This window comes from Pteronotus mesoamericanus, unplaced genomic scaffold (assembly GCF_021234165.1).
Source record: "Pteronotus mesoamericanus isolate MK-2021 breed Mesoamerican mustached bat unplaced genomic scaffold, CSHL_Meso_final contig_52, whole genome shotgun sequence".
In the NCBI taxonomy this organism is placed as follows: Eukaryota; Metazoa; Chordata; class Mammalia; order Chiroptera; family Mormoopidae; genus Pteronotus; species Pteronotus mesoamericanus.
Genome location: NW_026555189.1, coordinates 8231504 through 8251282, shown reverse-complemented (window position 1 = coordinate 8251282; position 19779 = coordinate 8231504). Strand labels below are relative to the sequence as shown.

General features: G+C 40.2%; 1 protein-coding gene across 2 annotated transcripts in view; it reads right to left on the bottom strand.

The window, feature by feature from the left end:
• Nucleotides 1–607: 607 nt before the first annotated feature.
• The window catches only part of SF3B3 (splicing factor 3b subunit 3), a 44111-nt gene continuing 24939 nt past the window's right edge, over nucleotides 608–19779 (bottom strand). For both annotated transcript variants that reach the window (XM_054579205.1, XM_054579206.1), the window contains exons 12-26: nucleotides 17252–17403; nucleotides 16790–16945; nucleotides 15883–16038; nucleotides 15178–15321; nucleotides 12507–12629; nucleotides 11663–11817; nucleotides 10184–10358; nucleotides 9178–9383; nucleotides 8931–9087; nucleotides 7626–7751; nucleotides 4727–4939; nucleotides 4099–4197; nucleotides 3330–3473; nucleotides 2586–2690; nucleotides 608–1286 (exon numbers count right to left, since the gene is read on the bottom strand). In XM_054579205.1, the coding sequence (XP_054435180.1) occupies nucleotides 1146–1286; nucleotides 2586–2690; nucleotides 3330–3473; nucleotides 4099–4197; nucleotides 4727–4939; nucleotides 7626–7751; nucleotides 8931–9087; nucleotides 9178–9383; nucleotides 10184–10358; nucleotides 11663–11817; nucleotides 12507–12629; nucleotides 15178–15321; nucleotides 15883–16038; nucleotides 16790–16945; nucleotides 17252–17403 (2252 nt within the window). In that variant the 3' untranslated portion in view covers nucleotides 608–1145. The remainder of the gene's footprint in view (nucleotides 1287–2585; nucleotides 2691–3329; nucleotides 3474–4098; nucleotides 4198–4726; nucleotides 4940–7625; nucleotides 7752–8930; nucleotides 9088–9177; nucleotides 9384–10183; nucleotides 10359–11662; nucleotides 11818–12506; nucleotides 12630–15177; nucleotides 15322–15882; nucleotides 16039–16789; nucleotides 16946–17251; nucleotides 17404–19779) is intronic.

The window sequence follows — 19779 nt, the reverse complement described above, 5'->3', positions numbered from 1 at the left end:
AGATGTCGGAAGCAGACAGGCGCCCCTAGTTATCCATGTTTCTTTAAGCAGGTACTTTATTCCCAAGAGCAGATTAGTATTCTGGGCTACTTCTATACTTAACTGATCCTTCCCAGTAGTCATATGGCCAAAAATAAATAAATACATAAAAAAAAAATTGCAGGGGCTGTGGAGGTAAAGGAAGTATCTGCTAAGAGACTAACCAGCTGGAATTCATGTCAAATCATCTACTCTTAAGAGCTCAAAGCAAGCCCTGGCTGCTGTGACTCAAGTAGATTGCGTGTGGCCTGCAAACCAAGGGGTTGTGGGTTCAATTCCCAGGCAAGGCATATGACTGGGTTGCAGCCCAGGTCCCCAGTGGGAGGCACATGAGAGAAAACCATACTCCCTTTCTGCTTCCCTTCCCCTCTACAAAAATAAAATCTTTTAAAAAAAGGCATCAACATAGAAGGAAGCTAGAACAGGGGCGGGGGGGGGGGGGAATCAGCCATGCTTCCTTAAACATCCACTGGGAAGAGGTGTGGATGTCCACAGTTATTATTGAACCCAAGTTCATCTGCAGAGCAGAAAGGACTAGAGGAAGCCAAAAACACCATAATGGGAGTGGGAGGCCATGGAGTGCCAGAAGTCCCTCTAGGAAGCTGGGAGGAGGATACTCAATTCTCCCACCGAAATTCTCATCCCTAGAAAAGACAGACACCAGCTGCCTTAAAAACCAGGTTTGTATTTCTTGTTAGGTCCCAGAGTGGCAGAAATCAGGAGTTATACTATATCCAACCTGGTCCCCACCTCAGCTTGCCACCCTCCCTCCCACAAAGATAACATTGTACAAAACTTTATTTACAGGAAAACCAGCTAAAAATTAAAGGTGTGTACAAAAGTAGACATGGGAGCCAGAAATATCAATGCAGGGAGAATTTTGGGAACTAAGGGGCATTGTATTCCACACTGGACCTGGGGCAACGTATTATGTACCAGGCAGGGAGAAGTATAGTTGAATTTCAGTGCCAATTTTAGGGGAAACCAGTCACTCTAGGGGAAGTCTTAATTATCCAGCCACCCTTCTTCTGCCATATGGGTTCAAAGCCAGGTAGTGGAAAAAACAAAACACAGTCTTTGACAAGCCCCACATTAAGAAGAATGGCTCAGAAGGCATAGCGGGTCCGGATGTCCTCAAGCTTCTTGGACACCTCAGGTGGAGTTCGGTCTAGTTCTTCAGAGACATTCTTTTGTTTGTTGGGCTCCATGGAGTTGAACTGCTCACAGAGGTCTCCATCAATCACATTCTAGGGCATGGAAAAATGAGCAAAAGAAAAAGGTCAGATGTCCAAAGAAAATGACATACGCTAAAGTAGCAGCTGCAAGGAAAGCTTTTCATTCTCCTACAAATATCTAAACCCCATTTATAGAGCCAGGAACATTAAGTTGATCCTTAGGAGCCAGAATTCAGATTAACAAAAATGAATGAAACCTTTTCTCTGGCTGTCATTTGCCTGGAGAGGACCCTCTCTCCCATTACTATCTCTATCACATACTCCCATGAGGCTCCTCAATTAGGACTGTTCTGATTCTTTGTTTTGCACTAAACATGTGACTTTTATTCTTAAATAATCACTGTACAAAAGCATACTACAATAAATTTTTTAAATATTTTATTTATTTAATTTTAGAGAGAGGGTAAAGGAAGGAGAAAGAGCCAGAGAAACATTAGTTGCCTCTCACATACCCCCAACTGGGGACATGGCCAGTAACCCAGGCATGTGCCCTGACCAAGAATCAAACTGGCAACCGTTTGGTTTGCAGGCTGGTGCTCAATCCACTGAGCCACACCAGCCAGGGCTTACAATAAAATTTATGCATAACTAAAAAACAATATTATTTCTTTTTTTAAAAAAAGAAACAGTGGAGGCTTTTTTTTTCTTTTTCCATTGTAAGTTTTTGACTCCTTTGTTAAAAATTATTTGCCCATATACACGTGGGTTTATTTCTGGGCTCTCAATTCTGTTCCATTGGGCTGTATGTTTGTTTTTCTGTCATGCTGTTTTGATTACTGTTGCTTTGTAGTATAATATGAAGAGCGTGTGATACTTCCAGCTTTGTTTTTTTCTCTAGATTGCTTTGGCTAATTTTTTCCAGTTCTGGCAAATCTCCATCACTATGCAATATTGTTGCAACAATTTTAACGGAGAAGTTCCTAAATTACTGTGATTACTCTTCATTCCAAATAGCCATCAAACCATCATTTTAATAGCCTGATTTTGACCAATGTTTCCTAAGAAATTTATTTGGAACCCAAAGCTTAGTCATCTTTTGTTCTGAAACCATCAATTGATCAAAAATCCAGCCTTATTCTTCTGCAACTGTCTGGGTTATACTCTGCCCCTGAACAATAGTCCACCACCAACAATCCATCACCTACCAGGGCCAGGCCAAGGAGTGGGCTGGGTAAGTAGCTGGCAGCCAGTGGGGGCCATGCAGGCGAGAAGGGGACTATTTTGATTTTTTTAAGGGAGTGAAATGACCAAAGACTGGTTAAATGGGCTGAGGACTCCCCTTTTCAATCCGTATTTCCAACGAAGACCTACCTTAACAGGGAAATAATAAGAACGAAAGCTGAGGTGATCTCTTCCACAAAGAGGGGGATGCTCAGACCGTAGGTGCATTTCTACATGCTGGAAGAAGTCATGATCCTGGCATAAAAAACAAAGAATCTGTCACTAAAAGAAAAAAGTGATTTCAACTACTAATCTATGGTTTCCTGAAGTACAGTGAACAGAGAAGCCATTGATTTTTACCATGTAAACAGATGTTAAATATCTAAACCACTCCTCTGATGACCACAGATTTTCCTACTACGACAAAACAGCAAAAACCTGAAAGAAATCCTTCTTGTACTTGCAGAACACACGAGAACACCGTAAGTAAGGAGTGGTTTGCAAAATCAGATTTTTGATCCCAGCTTCCTTGGCCAGAATGACATAAACCAAATTTAGCCAATCTCAATTGACTCTAGGAGTTGACTCTAGGAGGCAGTAAGTGCCCCAGTCCTTATCATCCTATCATTCCTAGTCTATGGTGTTTGGTTTTGGAGCTCTGGCTTCTGATTAACCCTATACCCATATCAGCCACAAAAACAAATGGCTTGAGATAGAGAAGGTGGTGGGGAGGGAAATCAGTATTCCTATCTCCCCAGCACTTTTGTCACATCATAAAATTTCCAGAACACTCCTAGTTTCAGAAGAGGACAAACGGATCTGCCCTCTTAGGCAGATTTAGCACAAAGAAACCACCTTGGGAAGGCAAAAACCTAGCAGCATGGGACAGTTCACCTCATGAGATGTGAATGGAACAAGGATGCCAATTCCTCCTGACAAGGTAGTATAGACAAGCGATTCTGAGCCTCCAGGGATCAACGTGGTCTTCTGCAATGACAGTACTGTCTCTCCGACATGATAGTTCATGATCACCTCTGCCTGCAAGTCAAAAACAGACCAGTAACTGTGTGGGCTCTCAGGAGCCTGTTCTAGATTCCCAAGAGCAAGCAGTGCCTCCAAAGGGCAAATTTCACCACTTTTCAAAATCCAACAATTACTAGAATTTACTTTAAGATGTTCTTCACATTTAGAGCTTAATGCCCTCACAAACATGCTGATATTAGGTCATTTCTGATAATTAAAATGGAAAATTTTATTAAATTATCTAGTTTGCAAGTTTTTTAAAAAAGCAAGCACAGAAAATGATTTTTAAAAATTAAAAAAAAAAACAAAAACAAAACAAAACACTAGGCTTGCTCTCTAAAAGTAATCTCTTTTTAGAAGTCCAGAGACGCTCTCCAGTAGAAGCACATCTCTACAGGAAAAGGGTAAAGCCTAGGACACATCAAAGAGCTGGTTAATATCGAGAATGAACCTGTGCAACCATCTTTTTCAAGTTCACTATGCTCTAAGGAGGTTTCATGCTGCTAAAATTGTCTCAGAAAAATTTCTATTCTACAGAGTCATAAAAATGAGATAATGGCATGCACAAGAGCACACTTAGCATAGTCACATGCAATGGGGATAATTCACTGCAACATGTTTTCCCCTTTCTGAATCTTACCTTCTGAGAGGCCCCATTGAGCAAGCCTCGGTCCCACAGAGCTTTGTTTCCTGTGGGATCCTCATCCACTTCATCATTGGTGTTAGGTGGGAGCCTCACCTACAAAGAGACAAATTACTGCGCTAGGTCCTGCACCCACTCACCTGACACACCAAGCAACATGCCTGCCCCAGGTCGGTGCAAACAAGCCTATAGGCATCACCTTTGGCAGAGACCTGAGCCCAGGTGTACTGCTCCTGTTCTGGTGTCTGAGGAGTGAGACACTCAAGACAATCAACCCAAGAACAAGGGTCTAACATAGCAAGAGCAAAAACAAAAACCACAAAATGTAAACAAGAGACGTCAGATCATAATATGAAAATATTAGATGTTAGCTCAAGCTAAACCTATTATTATTAAATCATGTCTCATTGGGAGGAGGGAGATAAAAAAAGGAGGGAAAAATATAAAAACCTGATGAGGCTTAGAGAACGCAAAGTTTTCTTTTTCGAGTGAGTCTTAGTAGGACTGAATTTTATACCTATTTTTACTTTCCATTTTAGAGATCACAGTCCTGGGTCCTTGGCTTTACCATAAACTGAGCCAGCTTTCATACACAAAACTACAATACAAGTAAATATAAACTCACCACACAAATGTTGCCAAACTTGTCTGCCCCAGCCACAGTGTCATAATCGAGAAGACTAGCTGTAGTGACCCACCGGGGGTAGGTATCATCAGCAAAGATGATGAGCTGGTTCTCATTACGCTTGTAGCGAACCCAGATGAAACTTTCTTGGACATCAGATACTATTACCCTGTGCCCAATAGTCTGGATCCCAGAGATGTAATTGGCGATATGCTAGAAAAACACAAGAACAACAATGGATGTAACCCTGAGGTTCAGAACCCAGAGAAACTCCAACTTTCCCTGAATGCAACATAGTCTGTAAAATGGCATACAGCAAAAAATAATAGTCATCAATGAATTCCTCAAAGATGGGGAAAAGAGCTAAATGGTTTTAATACAGTATCACAACAAAGTGAGTCACATGAAATTTTCCCAGGAGAAGTTATTTACACTACACATTATAGTCTATTAAGTGTGCAATAGCATCATGTCTAAAAAACACACAATGTATATACCTTAATTTAAAAATACTTTATTACTGAAAACTGCTAACCATCTGAGCCTTTAGCAAGTCATAATCCTTTTCTTGGCAGAGGGTCTTACCTCAATGTTGGTGGCTGCTGACTGATTAGGGTGGTGTTTGCTGAAGGTTGGGGTGGCTGTAGCAATTCTTAAATTAAGACAAGGAAGTTTGCCATATTGACCGATTCTTCTTTTCAAAAATAATTTCTCTGTAGCATGCAATGCTGTTTAGACAGCATTTTGCCCACAGAAATACTTTTGAAATTGGAATCAATCCTATCAAACACTGATACTGCTTTAACAACTAAGTTTATGCAATATTCTAAATCCCTTGTTATTTCAACAATCTTCACAATGTGTTCACTAGGGCTAGATTCCATCTGAAAAAACCACTTTCTTTGCTCAGTCATAAAGAAGCAACTCCTCATCTATTAAAGTTTTATCATGAGATTGCAGCAATTTAGTCACATCTTCAGGCTCTACTTCTAATTGTTCTGCTATGTCTACTTCTGTAGTTACTTCCTCCACTGAAGTCTTAAACCCCTGAAAAGTCATCCACGAGAGCGGAAATAAGTTTCTCCTAAATTCCTGTTAATGTTACTATTTTGACCTCTTCCTATAAATAACAAATGTTCTTAGTGGTCTCTATAATGGTGAATCCTTTTCAGAGGTTTTAAATTTACTTTGCCCAGATCTACCAGAGAAATCACTTTCTATGGCAATTACAGCCTTACAAAATTTATCTCTTAATGATACCATTTGAAATTAAAAAGCATTTTTTTTAAAGACTTGAAAGTTGAAATTACTCCTTGAACCAAGGGCTGCAGGATGGACACTGTGTTAGCAGGCATGAAAACAACATTAATCTCATACATCTCTCATCAGGGTTCTTGGGTCAATGACCAGTTAATATTTTTAAAGAAATCTGTTTTCTGAGCAGTAGGTCTCAAGATGGGCTTAAAATATTCAGTAAACCATGTTATAAACAGATACGCTGTCATCCAGGCTTTTTTTGTTCCATTTACAAAGAGGCAGAGCAGATTCAGAATAATTCTTAAAGGCCCTAAAATTGAGCACTGGCTTGAATTTAGTTACCAGCCACATTAGCCCCTAGAGCAAGAAAGCCAGCTGCCTGACCTTTGAAGCTTTGAAGCTAAGCACTGACTTCTATCTAGCTATGAAAGTCCTAGCTGGCATCTTCTTCAGGATAAGGCTGTTCTGTCTACACTGAAAACCTACTGTTTAGCCACCTTCAATAATTACCATAGCGAGGTCTTCTTGATAACTTGTTGTAAGTTTCTCCATCAGTTTTTATTATGGAGATGGCTTTTCCCCTTAAACTTCATGAACCAACCTCTGCTAGCTTCAAACATTTCTTTTGCAGCTTCCTTACCTCTCTCAGCCATCACAGAATTGAAGAGTTAGAGCCATGCTCTAAATCAGGATTTGGTTTAAGGAAAGATTATGGCTGGTTTGATCTTCTAGCCAGACCACTAAAACTTTCTCCCTATCAGCAATAAAGCTGTTTTGCTTTTTTATCATTTGTTCACTGGAGCAGCACTTTTAATTTCCTTCAAGAACTTTTCCTTTGTATTTACAACCTAGCTGTCTGGCACAAGGGGCCTAGCTTTCAATCCATCTTGGTTTTCAACAGGCCTTCCTTATTAAGCTTAATCATTTCTAGCTTTTGATTTAAAGTGAGACATGTGACTCTTCATTTGAACATTTAAGTGGATATTGTAGGGTTACCAGCTGGCCTAATTTCAATACTGTTGTCTCAGGGAATAGGAAAGCCCAGTAAGGAGAGAGATACAGGGGAAGAGCCAGTCAGGGGAGCAGTCAGAACACACAACATATATCAATTAAGTTAGCTGTCTTATATGTGGGTGGTTCATGGGGCCCCTAAACAATTACAATAGTGACATCCAAGATCACTTATTACAGATTACCATAACTAACATAACAATAATGAAGAAATCAGAAATATTGCAAAGATTACTGATATGTGACACAGAGACACAAAATGAGTACATGCTGTTGGACAAATGGCATGGATGGACTTGCTCAACACAGGGTTGCTATAAACCCTCAATTTGTAAAACACGCATACATGCAAAGAGGAATAAAACAAGGTATGTGCCTATATAGGAAATACATGCCTAATTCTCACAAATTCCTTATAGAAGCAAGCAGGACATACATCTGGTTTTAGTTTGAAGAAGTCAAGAAACCCATGTACTCATGCCTTTCTCATGTCTCAAGGGCCTAAGTCTGAAATGAAATTGGATGGTTAAATCAAGGTCCTAATGGAGACCTGATCTGAACAGTAACTGCCGACAAACTTGCCATTGCCTCCCCCTTCTTCACTAACTATATCCAGGGCTTTCATACTTACCTTGTTCTCACATTTTCGGAGTAACTTCTTCTTTCCCAGGTCATAGACCCGCAGAAGCTTCCCCACACCAATCAACACCCTACCCTGGAACGGGGCAATCGCAGCAGGGACCTCTTCCACTGGAGTCTGAGACGAAAAGCAGGTAATGCAGCTGTTAGAACATGTTAGCCCCAGCTCCTCAACCCAAAATGCCTTCTACAGGCATCTGTCAGTAAGACAGACAGTAAGTGATCATCTTTTGCTCATCAGAAAAATAAACCACACATATACCACTTTCTATGAAACAGGATATTTGTTTAAACAGATTCCACATGCCACATTTCACCCAGCAAGTGGATCAATAATGTCACAAGTTAAAAGAAGTACTGGTGCCCCATGAACTCTGACTCCCTGACTCAGAGCCCATGCTAATTCAACTGGAACCCTTAACTAATAGTGAAGCCTCAGTATGAGAAGTAACTATCGTTTGTGGAGGAATGGGACAGGAGAGCTAGTGATATCGTAACTGCAAGGGAGACACAATTATTTCCTAAAAAACCTTCTCCTGCCCTGACTGGTGTGGCTCAGTGGCTTGGACGTTGTTGCCAGTTGATTCCCGGTCAGGGCACATGCCTGGGTTGTGGGCCAGGTCCCTGGTTGGCAGTGTGCAAGAGGCGGCCAACTGATGTTTCTCTCCCTCTCTTTTTCCCTCTCTTCCCCTCACTCTAAAAATAAAGTCATCATAAATAGATAGATAGAGCGCATCTTCCTTGTGGGAGGATTAGAGGAGCCACATTCACGTACTGTCAGTGTAGAAACAAAAGAAATTCTTTAGTTTTAAAGCTGTGGTAAAATATATATAAAATTTACCATTTTAACCATTTTTAAGTATGCAATGCAGTGACATTAATTGACATTGTTGTGCAACCATCACCATCATCCAACCCAACATTTTTTACCTTTCCAATGGGAAACTGTAACCATTAAACAGTAACTCTCCAAAGAATAGTAACTCTTTAAACTGCTGAATTTTGATCACAAATTGCTGCCTGCTTAGTAAGACTATTAAACAAGTAGCCAATTCATTGTGCATTTATTTCCCCATTGTGGATAGTTGGCGCACAGGCTTACTGTGGGACTCACAGGAAGCAAAGCTTCACTGGAGCATGAAAGCCCTAGCAACATTCTCCATGTGCTACTAAGAGATGGATCAGAATCAGCGAGTTGGCCCCCAAAATGGTCACCAAAAGACCTGACCCACAACTTAAGCAAAAGTGGGAGTCTAGTAGGACCTAATATCCAGTAGAACCACTGGCTGGTTCCTACCTTGTGCAAAAACTCCAGTTTTTCCCCATTGTTCACAAGCTTGTAGGTATAGACAAAGCCCCCTGCTACAGATCGAGGGTTCAGTATCAGGTCTTTGGCCACGCCCACCAGCACATACCAGTCATCACCAGTATTGGAGAACCTGCACACGGCCACACTGCACAAAGAAGCAGGAGTTACACATTAGTCACAGCCCAGAGAATTTCTGTTCCAGCCTCCAAAACCCTGGATGTTCTGGACTCCTTACCTAAAAGCAGCCTCGTTCTGTTCCAGCTGGACAAGGTCCAGTGTGTTACCCTGAATAGGATTCATCACTCGGATCACAGAGGCCCACTGCCCATTGCCAGCCTTGGGAGCTCCAAAAATGGACTCAGGAAGGTTTTCATTGAGAAAAGCTGCTGCCATCTCCGCCGCTAGCTCTCGCTCATCTTCTCCTGCTGCTTCTACCATTTCCTAAATCCAAAAAATCAAGCCAAAAACAAAAACAAAACAAAACAAAAAAAAAAAGAAACCACAAACAAAACAAGGAAGAGTTGGTATGTTCAGAAGTGGGTGCTGGGTGAAAGTAGATTAAGTAGCAAGAACACCTCCAGGGGCAGACCATACTTTATAAAGTAGCAAAGTCTGTCAACCAAATCAGAATGTCCCAAGATGAAAATACTAAAGGGAGAGGTACGCCAGCAAGAGGGAAGATCACTAAAGGGGAAACCAGTACTTTTTTTTAATGCCAAAGAAACCCCAAACAACCTCACATCAGCTGTGACGAATAGTTGAATAGTGGTCTGAGAAACATAAAAATGAAAACACCATTTTTCTAACTAATCCATCTGATTTCCCTTGCTAAGTCTACTTGCCTCCTCTCTTCTAGACCAGATACAGTTTTACACAGTTGGGGATACTTTTCTTTTGCTAGGAAAGATTTCTGGAAGGAGTCAGTGTTGTTGGGAATATGAAAGCTATCTCCTTTGAGCCCAAATCCAGAACTCATATAACAGACTCTTTGAGAAGCTCAAGGACTGAAGAACTCTGTTCCAGAGAGGGGACTAAATATTGAATAAACCTATGTCAGTGCATTAGCCCTGTGTTATAAGAAAGCCTCTAAAACCAAGGACTTTGGCAAAGGGCTCTGCCCGAAGGACCCCTCAAAAGGCTAGATCTTTACAAATGATAATCAATAATTACAGGGGTTTAAACTTTCAACACAATTTCACACTAACACCTTTTAATCAAACCCTGAAGGTCAGTCTCATTACCTCTGCCATCTGCTGCTTCCTCTGAGCTTTTGTAGCCTCAGTGTAGGCATTGTGGTCAGTTTCAATGATGATAAGATTATTACTCTCAGGGTGAATGACAAATTTCCTGGGTGTGTACTGCAGTGGAAAGGCTACTTGATTAAAGACTGCACCTAGCTTCTCCAACGCCAAAATCCTATGTCAAAAAGAAAGGGAGTTAATAGGTCACTCAGAACGTAGAAATTGGTGTTGAAGTGGTACGTGAGTCACAACAGCAAACACAATAATCCCTGAAGCTCTAATGTTGGCATTAGGCAACATGAAATAACATACTTCTAATCTAGAAGATTCTACACAGGAGACAAAATAGGGAAGGGCTCCCCACTTTGGCAATAGCACACTACTGTGTTTCATGATGATTCTAGTTTTCATCAGTGAAACCCACATTAAAACCCTCAAAGGGATTTTTTAATCACTCCAGTGATAATGTGATAGTGAAAAGTTAAAATTTCTTCTCTATTACTGACAAACCCTGAAATAAAGAGCACTAATTCCAAAATTGTTGTGAAGCACTGCAATTACCTAAAGATATGTGGTATTTGTGCTGACGGTGTCTCATAAAATAAAGTAAATGGCCTCCTGAACAAAAATCACCTAAGCTTTACTAAATCCATGAATCCACTGTGAACAGCCAATAGTTATAACCAGGGCATCAACAATATGGGTGGCATTAAAAGGTTAAATAAGAAAGAAAACAAATAACACCCGCCCCCAAACTTGAGAAAGTCAAACTGAAGAGGTTATTTTCCAGCTTGCAAAAAAAACCAAAAACAAAAACAGCAGCACTCACTCGAACATTATCAGTATAAACTACAATCTGTCAACTTCCAAAAGTCCTAAATTTATATTGCGGTTGAAATTTAAAATGTTAACACTACAAATGACAAGAGAGAATGAGAGAAGATTATGAGTGATTCTGCTCTAAAGCTAATCCAATGGCATTGCACTGGAAAACAAGAACCTTAAATGACGCCCTGGCTGGTGTGGCTCAGTGGACTGAGCAGCGGCCTGCAAGCTGAAAGGCTGCCAGCCTGATTCCAGTCAGGTCACATGCCTGGGTTGTAGGCCAGGTCCCCAGTTGGGGGCATGTGAGCGGCAAATGACTGTAGTATTTCTTGCACACTGATGTTTCTCTCCCGCTCTTTATCTCTCTGCAAAAGTAAATAAATAAAATCTTTTAAAAAATTTTAAAATAAAGGACCCTTAAATCTCAGGAGGACTGACCTGTACTGTTAACTTTTAAAACTTGGCCCTAAATGTCTAATCAGAAGCTAAAATGCCAAGCACTGAAACTTGGCTACCAGGTACTTAAACCCTGAGCCAAATAAATGTTTCAACTGCAACACCCTAGTCAGCTCTTTGCCATCTCTTCACAACTTCTTCCAAAACTCTGGCAAAGTCCAAGCCCTTGGCAGAAGACTTCACCTGTGGGATTCTCACCTCAGAGTGTTGGTAGAGATGGCCACAATGCCCTCAGGGCACTGTTCAGAGGCGAAGCCAGATGCAAATTCCAGGGTCTCATAAGACAGTGGGGTGAGATGGAAACGAGATTGGTAAGAATAACTCAACCATGAGCGGCTTGACATGGCCAACACCTGAGGAAAGAAAAAAATACCTCCAATAAGCTTGGGAAAAACTCAAGTGCAGTATGCTGAGCAAACACCCTACCCCTAAATTTCAGACTGCAGAATATCCTGATGATTCTGGAAACCTAAAAGGTTACCTGAAGAAAAATAGGCCTAGAGAAGAGGCAGTATGGCTTACTATTTGCTCAAAGTGTGTAATCATTCAATTTCTCTGAGCCTGTTTCCATATGTGCAAAATGGGAATACTGTCACAAGGCTGGAGAGCTGCATGGATTAAATGCAGGAACAAGCAAAGAACTAGCATAGTAGTAACCAGAAACACCAATATTCTCAGCTATAAAGGACCTCTTTCATGTTACATATTAAACTATGACACTGATACAAGAGTGCCCTATATGGGAGGTATTCATCCAGCCAACTCTCAGGCTGCTCCATTTGTCCAGCCTGAGGACTGAAGGGATCAATATCCCAACTTACCTATAACCAAATCATAAGAGTGCTATGGAACCCCAGTTAAGAAATTCTGAATTAAGGGACCCAAGACTTCTAACATGAATAAAATAAAATAACCAAGGTAGAGCTAATGTCAAACTTAAGTATATAGTGGTGATATAAAAGTAAAGCTTATACCAAGGGGATTTACCTTATCTGATACCACTAACATCCAAACATGCTGCCTGTCCCCTTTCATTACTTACTGCCTCCTGGCCTTGCATCCGAACACGAAAGAGTTTCACAGGACGGGACCCTAGGTACCTAGTGCGGGTGTCAGATAGATCTCCTGTGACAGGGTCCAGGACAGTTCTCAGTAGCACACCATTCTATCAAAAAGGAAGAGGCATGGGTTAAGCCTATCCATAATGCAAGTCCTGTTGCATGATGGCTACTTTATATAATAAATACAGAACAGATAGAAGAAAATAACTTAGTTTAAAGAACATCCTAATAAGCAGCCAGCCATTCATTCATTCTCTCACTAAATCACTCAAATAGTTACTGAACATACACTACATGAAAAGCATACATATTTCTCACTGTATATCCTTTGAAAAGTTTTTGGGTTTTGTTTTTTTTTTTTAAATGTATGGTAAATTCTGCCCTAACTAGTATGGCTCAGTTGGTTGGAGCATTGTCCCATAAAGCAAAAGGCCGCCTGTTCAATTCCTGGTTAGGGCACATGCCTGGGTTGTGGGTTCGGTCCCTAGTTGGGGCACTTATGAGGCAATTGACTGATGTTCCTCTCCCTTTCTCCCTACTTTCCCTCCCTCTAAAAAAATTTAAAAAACCATTTTAAAATAAATAATAAAATATATGCACAGTTAAAAGTGGTCTCTAGCCCTGGCTGCTGTGGCTCAGTGGACTGAGTGCCAGAATGTGAACTGAAAGGTCACCGGGTCAATTCCCAGTCAGGGCACATGTCTGGGATATGGGCCAGGTCCCCAGTTGGGGGTGTGCTAGAGGCGACCGACCAATGTATCTCTCATACATCAATGTTTCTCTCTCTAAAAATAAATAAATAAAATCTTTTTTAAAAAGTGGTCTCTAATAATATTTCCCCTAAATATAATAAGACTCCTAAGGAAATAGGTAATTCAGGTCCGGGGCAAGAATATTCCAGATGTGTGTAGGGTACTTTGTTGTGACACAAGGGAAGAAAGCTCCTAAAGACAGTGGGATCATGTCAAAAGGACAAAAGAGCCAACATCAAATGGAAACTCCCACTCATCCTAAATGAGATTATTAAGCATCCAAGAAAGGGGGAAAAAAAGACTGCAGTAGTTTGAATCACAAACATAAAAATTTTCAAGTTCATGTTTCTTATTAAAAACCCACTTCACTGGTCCTCACTGAATATTGTTATGGCACTAACTCCTTACTCTGAAAATGTGTGAGCAAAGGGAAAAATATAAAGTATTTATCCTTTCCCTATGGGAACTGTTTTTCGGAGTGAACAAAAATATGAAGCAGTTTGTCTTTACAGAAAAGTTCCAGCTAATTAAATACAGTATGAAACAGAAAATCATGACTTTAAATAATGAATCTAGGCAATGTGTATCAATGGCTATTGATGGGGAGCTTCTAAATAAATAATTTAACATAGATACACACATTCTAACATCATTTAAAGTGGGACACTCAGACGTTATATACCCCCAATGTGATATAATAGGAGTAAACAGCACTACCTATAAAATATTCTTACCGTCACCTCCCCAATCAAATCCAAATCTAATCAATCTCTAGGTTTGTGCTATCCAATGCTATAGTCAGCAAGCCACCTTAGGCTAGCCAGATTTGAGATGTGCTATTTACGTACAAAATACCAGACTTAAAAGACTTGGCCCAACGTAAAAAAAGAACAGGAAATCTTATTTTTATATTGATAACAAATGGAAATTATTTTAGATACATTCGATTAAATAAAACATTAAACTTCATCTGTTACTTCTTTACAGTTATTGAAAAGTTTAAATTACACATGGGGCTTATACAATTATTTTTAATGGACTACCTACTAGTTTGCAGGAAATAGAGGGTAGAGAAATATTAGACACACATAAGAAATGACTACCATATCCAAAAAGTGGGAATTTCTTTATGACAAATGACTGGGTTTCTTAAAAAAATAAAAATGAGGATGGAGTAGTTATTAAAAGAGACAAATATATACATCAAGCAGATGCAAACTGTACACATCTTTATGTAAGTTCTGAGCACAATCAAATGTAAAGGCATTTTGGAGAAAAAAAGAAAAACTGGAACACGGACAAGGCAATAGATGGTACTCATGAATTACTGCTGGATCTGCTTTAAATACTCCAGGAGAAAAGTGGGGGAATAGATAAAACAAGAGTCAAAGTTGATAACTGCTAAAACTGGTGATGGGTACATAGAGGTTAATTACGTCTCTCTAACTCTGTGCCATGTTTGACAATTTCTAAATTAGGAAGTGAAGTTAAAAACCAAAAAGTACCTGGGCTAGATTATGAGTTTGAGAAAACAAAATGTATATGGTCAGAAACCCTGACACTATCTGATCCTTAAGGTTCCTACTTTTCATGCCACAAAGAGCTCAGCAGCTTAGATAACAGAGAACACTTAGAGGTCCTTTATTGTTAATGGAGCCCATTAAGAACCGTGAGGTATTAGTTTCAAAAACCGCATATTTTGAGAACTATAGGTATCTCATCAGGACCCCACCTAGTCCTGACCCAGAGTAGTCAGGGCAATGTATTTTTATCAAAGACTCTGTGAAAATACTTTTTTCTAATCCTTACTTGTTCTAATTAGAGCTGAAAAATGTGGAACACAGACCAACATGAAACTTAAAGACCTGACACCAATAATGTGCCTCTCTGGATTTCTTACCTGTAGCCCAATATTCAGGTATAGGAAGCCAATAGAGCCCCTCTCACCCAACTCATCCTGCTTCTCAGTCCCACCCATTTCCACGATACACAAGGATTCAGGCTGGGCTGGGAGAGCCTGCATGCTCAGAGGCTGCAAACAGTCCTAAGGGAGAAAAAGAAAGGAATAAAGCCTAAGAAATACCTAATTTGGGTGGGTGGGGGGGAACCTACCCAGAGAAATCTAATTCTAGAGGTAGAGAACAACTCTGTTGTGTACAGGGAAACCCCAAGGAGTGAGTTCCAAATGAGTCGTGGGTTATTAGCTAAACTTAACCTAAAAATAAGCTCAGCAGAGAATCATGCTTTCCTCTTTTTGTCAAAGTGGACAGATAATGGGATAAAGTACATAAGCAAAAGTCACCTCCTCCCTAAAAGTCATCTAAGGCCCTGGAGTCAGTCCAAGTCCTTTCCTACAAAGACAGTCTTGGGATTTTTTTTTTAAGTATTAGGGAGAGCAAGGCTTAAGCCAAAGAAATGTTTAGCAGTCTAAGACCAGCATCTTTAAAGCACGGCACAAGACTCCAAAAATGTGCTGCTACTATATCCAGAAGCAACAGGTACAGATTTCAGGGTCCAGCCCAGCTGATCTCAGAGACAGACATCAAAAGTGGGCCAGGTACTCAGGTTCCAACAGAAAGATCTTTAAGTGGAGGGTAACACTCACTGAGGGGTCCAGGGAGATGATTCTGACAGTGTTGTCTACCAGTCCCACAGCCAGGAAGCGAGACCGCTGCTCTCCAGGAGGCACGTTGGCCAGACTCATACACACCACATCTGCTGACATCTCCTTCCGCTCTGTGTACTCGTTCAGCTGTCCTGACTACAGGAGTGATGACAAGAGAGGTCACAAACCATTCCAACTCACACCCAAACCGCAGGCCCAGGGAAAGAAGGGGTACTTTTAAGTTCCTTTTTGCTTCCTCTCACCCCTCTTACTATAATCAATGACTAAGAATTTCTCTACTTGAGATTCTCTACAGGCTAACGGGAAGTAAAATCATTGACAAGAGAATCAAGAACTTTGACAAGACAATGCACCACAAAATTTCTAAGCCAAACTAGCTCTCAGGAAATAAAAATATATAAAACTGTTTATCTGTTCATGAGAATACTTTGGGTGGAAGAGAATTTAAATATGGAAGTTAAAAACAAGAATTCTGAATCACAGGTACAGTTAAGACTCTGAATTGGCCACATCCACAAACTTCCTGAGAGCATGATAATTAAGTATACCCAACATCCTTCTGTTTAAAAAGGTATTAAGAACATTTCTAAAATAGATTCAGATTTCAGAAATTAATCCTAAGGCAACTATTTGGTGGAAAAGTAGAGTGTGGAGAGCAGGAGAAACAAGTGTTTCATTGATAAAATGGGATTTCATTAATTCCCATTAGAATTAAGACATGAACTTACCCACCTTCTTACTCCCCCCAGTAAAGGGTCAAAATGGCTTGTGCATACTTTCCCTCAATTCTCTTTCTTGTGACTATAACCTCAATAGCTGGACTACGGCTCCCATCTTTACCTCTGCACCCGACACGAGCCCCACGGTAAATGAGAGAGTAACATACGGGATCCATTTCAAAATAGACCAGCTCTCCTCCTGTCAGGGCAATCACTACTTGTCGCTGGTTCACTGCACATTTCACAATTGTTTTCTTTCCAGGGGTCTTCCATTCATTGACTCTCTTGTCTGCTCGTATGTGCCTAATGCCATCAGGATACACCTGGGAGAATACAAGGAAACCTGCCTTTAGCAACCTGACACATTGCTCAGCATTTGACCCTCACATCTATCAGATCTGTCAGTCACTGTCAGATCTGGAGCCATTGCATCTGAAGCACCAGTTGGGTCAATGACAAAAGAGTTACTAGGCCCCAGGCAAGGTCAACTTTAAAGAGGTTCATATCTTGCAACGTCTACTTCAAAGAAGTTCAAAGCTCATTAAGGTGAACACAGAAGCCTACATTATGAGGGCAAAGAAAGAACCAAGTAAGTTGGGTAGGTAAGCAGCTCTCCTGAGAATCTTTACCTGCACCAAGGCATCATCTCCTAACAAGGAGCAGGACAAGGTTGGAGTGGTGCCCAGGAACCCAGAGTCAGTCACTTCTTCCACAGTCTCTCCGATAGACAACACAAGAGTGGCATTCACGAAAGACACAATGATATAGGCATCAAACTCATCTGAAAAAGGAAAAGGAAAAGGGTTGGTTAGTTAATAACTAGTTACAAAGGCAAATGAGACATACTAAGTTTTCTCTTCAGAAACCTTCCAAGGCACTTCTTCTATTTGTAGTCATCACAATCACGTGACAAGCAGCAGAGGATGATCCAAAAGATAAGTGAGGGTCATAAGAGCCTACAGATGTACTTTGTTTCCTTAAATGCCTAAATACATTGAGTGGATATGCCCACATCAAATGCCTCTGAAAGCTAAATTTTCTTGAGACATTAGCTGGAAACATGCAAGCGAACAAAGCAAGGGAATCAGTCATGAAGAAAATTTGAATACTACAATATTGATATACATTGAAACTAAACTTATTTGTTCAGATGACAATCAGAAGCTTCTTCCAAATGAAACTTACGTGGGAACACAAGATGTAATAAATAAAACAGATTACTTAAGCCTCCGTAAGACTAAGTCATTCTAGGGTTGGAAACTGAGAATCCTCGGAAGTCCCAATAGAAATGACATAGAACACTAGAAAACCAGGAAGTAGGGAGGGGAAACTGTTTATATGGTCAGTCCTTGACCTCTCTAGAACACAAGATAACCGGGAAGTAGGGAGGAGAAACTGTTTATATGGTCAGTTCTTAACCTCTCTTTCAATTTAAAATACAACTATTCAGTGGTCATGAGCAATCCTAATAGGATTTGCTTTTCATTTAATTAAGTGTAGCTGGATAAACAAACACTAATGAGTTTCTCGAGGAAGTCAGTTTGCATGAGGTATACAGGCAAACTCGTTTCTCAAGCAGATCCCATAGTTAAAGGCCTTCGATTTCCCACACATTCCACCCTACAACATAAAACGGCTTTTGTTTGTCTTCCACATCTGGTACAATATTTGGCATAAATACTAAATAAAGGGATGTTTATTTTTAAGAGTTTCCTACTTTACACTTGAACTTTCTGTATCAATTCCCCCTTCTGTCACTCACACAGACACCAGGTAAACAAGGGACAGAATGACAGGTAAACAAGTACTAAAGTGGCTACCTTACACTTAGCAGTAGCACCTATATATAGAACCCTGTCTGCCTGAGCTGAGCCTTTGTCAGAGTTAAATGACTAGTTTGATCCATCAATCAAGGACACAGTTTCAGTTGTGAAAGATCCCAAGGTGGTTAAGCGGAATTAAGATTACTGGATTAGTTCAACACAACCAGCATTCTTTAGCAAAAAAGAGAGGACCCAGTGAAGATGTATTATTGCTGTAGCCTATAGTAGTCGTGTCCTGACCCATTAGCAGGACATAAAATCAATTTCGTGGGTTGCAATCAGCACTTTGAAACAGAAATATATAGAAATAAATGTGATTGATGAAGTTGCTTCACACAAAGTAAGGATAAGTACTGTTTTTCAAAACTTTCTGCTTGTTAGTAATACATGTGTGTACTGACTGGGTAGCTGAAATGTAAGGATCAAAGATCTTTCCCAATGGGAGTAATCTAATGGCTATACAAGGAATCCAGAGTAAGGATTCAATTTCCAAATCATAAGAAGTAACAGTGGACAAGCAGATACTTCATTTTAGATTATTTTGTTGAAACTGTTAACATGTATCAAATGTTCTGGGGATACCTTATAAAATGGGAGTAGTAAGATAGCACTGTTCATATTCACAATCTGAATAATAACACAGTTGACCCTGAAACAGCTATCTTTATAGTATACAGAACTGTAGTCTGTCTCCACATGACAACAAACCTGCAAGCTGTACACCAGCTCTCAATTTTTGAACTGGAAATTTCTGGTGTGTAAAATAACAGGAATTGCTTAATTTTAACATTATGTGAATATTATATACTTTCCCATCTTCTCATTACTGGAACCTAATAACTTAAAAGTTGTGCCAAAGCAAATTAAAGCCCAACCAAAAAGGGCTGTAACTCGCCAGGATTTTCAGTTTTTTCCTTTGGTCATGAGGAAAAGGGGGCTTCCAGAGATAAGACCATACAGCTTTTAACTTACATGCAAGAGAATGGTTGGAGCTGACTACCTGGGTCCTTATCTTCCCTTTGACCCAAGACCCCATTGCTCAGATATAAAGAGTTGCTCAGTGTACTTATAGAGGGCAACTCAACAAGTGGTAGAGCAAGGACTAATACCTGAAAGCTGCTTAACATCACAGACTTTCTCAAAATATCCATTACCCTGTGAATACTAAGCTCACTGGAACCTCTACCTTTTCCATTTTACAGCAAGGAGGACCTGCAGCAGATTAAGTAGCTCTTATGTCTTAAGGTGGGTATAGGTTAAAAGTTGAGTTCAGAACAAAATCAAGCTCTAGTCAAGTAAATGACTGTAAACTATAAATATACACATTGCCTTTA